The sequence below is a fragment of the Lactuca saligna genome, chromosome 8, assembly GCF_052625555.1.
Source record: "Lactuca saligna cultivar CGN05327 chromosome 8, ASM5262555v1, whole genome shotgun sequence".
Lineage (NCBI taxonomy): Eukaryota > Viridiplantae > Streptophyta > Magnoliopsida > Asterales > Asteraceae > Lactuca > Lactuca saligna.
Window position 1 is genome coordinate 77,705,001 of NC_136424.1, and position 2,355 is coordinate 77,707,355.

General features: G+C 36.3%; 1 protein-coding gene across 1 annotated transcript; it reads right to left on the reverse strand.

Moving 5' to 3' along the window:
- Positions 1 to 237: 237 nt before the first annotated feature.
- Positions 238 to 2,117, reverse strand: LOC145012671 (uncharacterized). Its single transcript, XM_078971472.1, has 3 exons — positions 1,949 to 2,117; positions 1,280 to 1,496; positions 238 to 1,197 (listed from the first exon to the last, which is right to left on the reverse strand). The coding sequence occupies exons 1-3, from the start codon at positions 1,977 to 1,979 to the stop codon at positions 381 to 383; spliced, it is 1,065 nt and encodes a 354-aa protein (XP_078827598.1). The 5' UTR covers positions 1,980 to 2,117; the 3' UTR covers positions 238 to 380.
- Positions 2,118 to 2,355: the final 238 nt, after the last annotated feature.

A 2,355-nucleotide genomic window follows, 5' to 3' on the forward strand; every position in this document is an offset into this window, starting at 1 on the left:
GTGGTTCAACTCAAAGTGCATTAGATCATTCAGAACATGAAATTCTGAATGAGAGACTAAAGCCATCTTCATCGGTTTCAAATTGTGTATCTGGTGATGTGTCGTTGCATATGCTCTCAAATGCTAAATACAGTTTCGCAAAGCAATACATATCAATTATGTTAACACATAAACAGACCAAAGATATATATGGCATACATAGTTTGATTAGTTTCTAGGTTAAAAGGAAGGAGACAATAAAAACAACATAGCTTTCTTAAAAATTATCCAATCTTTGAGAACCATTAATTTGCAGTATTAGTGTACACATCAATCATCATGGATCATGTCCTTCTATTCTAACATATGCTGATTCCACTCGGTTAATATAAATCATGATCTCAATCACGATTCCTGCCCTTACTATAAACTCTCTGTAGCTTTTTACTAACAGAAGCTCGGAATCCACCTTCCTTTTTTGGTGATGCATCAGATTCTTTCTTTGACTGAATACTATCAACAATGGCTTCAATCTCTTCTTTAGCCCTATGAAAGATGCTAGGGCCTTTAAATTCACTTATAGGGGTGTTCACATCAATCTCATCTCCCCTTCCATGAGTCTCTTTATGATGAGACATTGGTGACTTGTCTTTATTTGTTTCTCCTTGCACTTTCACATTATCTATCTTAAGTTTACTCATTTTAGCTCTTAATCCACCTTCCTTTCTGGGTGATGAGGATTCTTTCTTTGTGTTTATAGTGTCAACAATGGCTTCAAACTCTTCTTTGGCTCGATGAAAGATGCTAGGACCTTTGAACTCACTGATTGGTGTGTTCACATCAATGTCTTCACCTCTCCCATGAGTTTCTTTATGATGTGGTGACTTCTCTTTACTTGTTTCTGCTTCTCCTTTTAGGTTTTCTACTTTGACTTTACTGAGTTTAACTTGAAAGCTACCCTCCTTCTTTGGTGATGCAGCCTCACGTTCAGATTCTTTCTTTGTATTCATAGTGTCAACAATGGCTTCAATCTCTTCTTTAGCCCTGTGAAAGATGCTAGGACCTTTGAATTCACTGATTGGGGTGTTCACATCAATCTCCTCTCCCCTTCCATGTGTCTCTTTATGATGTGGTGACTTCTCTTTATGTGTTCCTGCTTGTACTTGTAGGTTTTCTATCTTTAGTTTACTGGGAGTGCCTGTGAATGTGGTGTCACCCCTGAAAATGACATGATCATGAATCATTTATAGGCTCTAGAAAAGTAATCCCAACATGGGTTAACATACTGTTGACAACATACCTTTGGATGCTTGAAGGTGAATCTTGATGTTTATCTCTACCTTGATGAATAGACTCAGCTATGGCTTCGATTTCCTCTTTTAATCTTTCAAACGCATTTGGACCTTTCACATCACTAACTGGAGTATTGGCATCAATATCATCACGTAATCCATGAGTTTCCTTGTTTTGTGTTTGGTGTTTCTCGGTTTGCACTAGAGGCTCCGTTTCTTTTTTACCTAAAGTCAATTCAAGCAGTATCGTAAGCATACATGATTCTAATCATAAATCTATACGCCTATATGTTTGCATGAACAAGAATTTGTAATCATAAGATTGGTCATCAGGCAATCCGGCCCCAAAGAGCCTGAAATTTCTAGCTCCAAAACAACAATCGACAGAAATTTGAAAACCCCTTGTTTTATTTACTTCTTGGAATCCGTTGTCGATTCTAATTCTCGCATCGCATTTCAACAAACACTTGGCGTGCTCCAAAGAATGACTTTGGCAAGACGATTAAAAACAATTCGGATCGTCCTATCAACATTCTAAGAACTATGCAAGAAATAACAATATCCATCGGATGGAAATGAATCGGTGGGTGTTCTTGTGATTTTGAATAAACATGCAAACAAATAAACAATTGAGGGCGCAAATATGAACAAACGACATAAAGCAGAGAAACGAGTACCTGGAGATTGATCAGGTTTCGATTTATCCATTGGAGATTTGGAACTTGCCTAGAAGAAAATTATCCGAGTATTCGATTTAGGGATTGCAGAGATTGGATTGGGGACTTAACAATCTTTCGCCTAATCAGGCCAAACAAAAGTTCATTATCGCCCAAAGAGAAATCGAACAGGTCTTCCTTATTATACCAAAAACGAGAGCCACGTGGCGGCAACGTGCTCTTTTGCTTTTGAAAAAAAAAAGGAAATTAAATTGCTACTTACCACTTACAAATATTCATACCTATTAATATTGTAGTACATGTTAATATTTCATATTTTTAAACTATCTCATTAAGAGTATATTATTCTTAATATTATGAATATATCAAATCAAATTAAATTGAATGTTAGAATGTTTACACGTATC

What these genes read in the sequence shown, in the direction of transcription:
- LOC145012671 (XM_078971472.1), bottom strand. Translation starts at nt 1,979, where the DNA reads ATGGATAAATCGAAACCTGATCAATCTCCAG. An exon ending in GAAACCTGATCAATCTCCAG is followed by an intron (nt 1,497 to 1,948) that starts GTACTCGTTTCT and finishes AATTGACTTTAG; the next exon opens with GTAAAAAAGAAACGGAGCCT. An exon ending in TCACCTTCAAGCATCCAAAG is followed by an intron (nt 1,198 to 1,279) that starts GTATGTTGTCAA and finishes TGTCATTTTCAG; the next exon opens with GGGTGACACCACATTCACAG.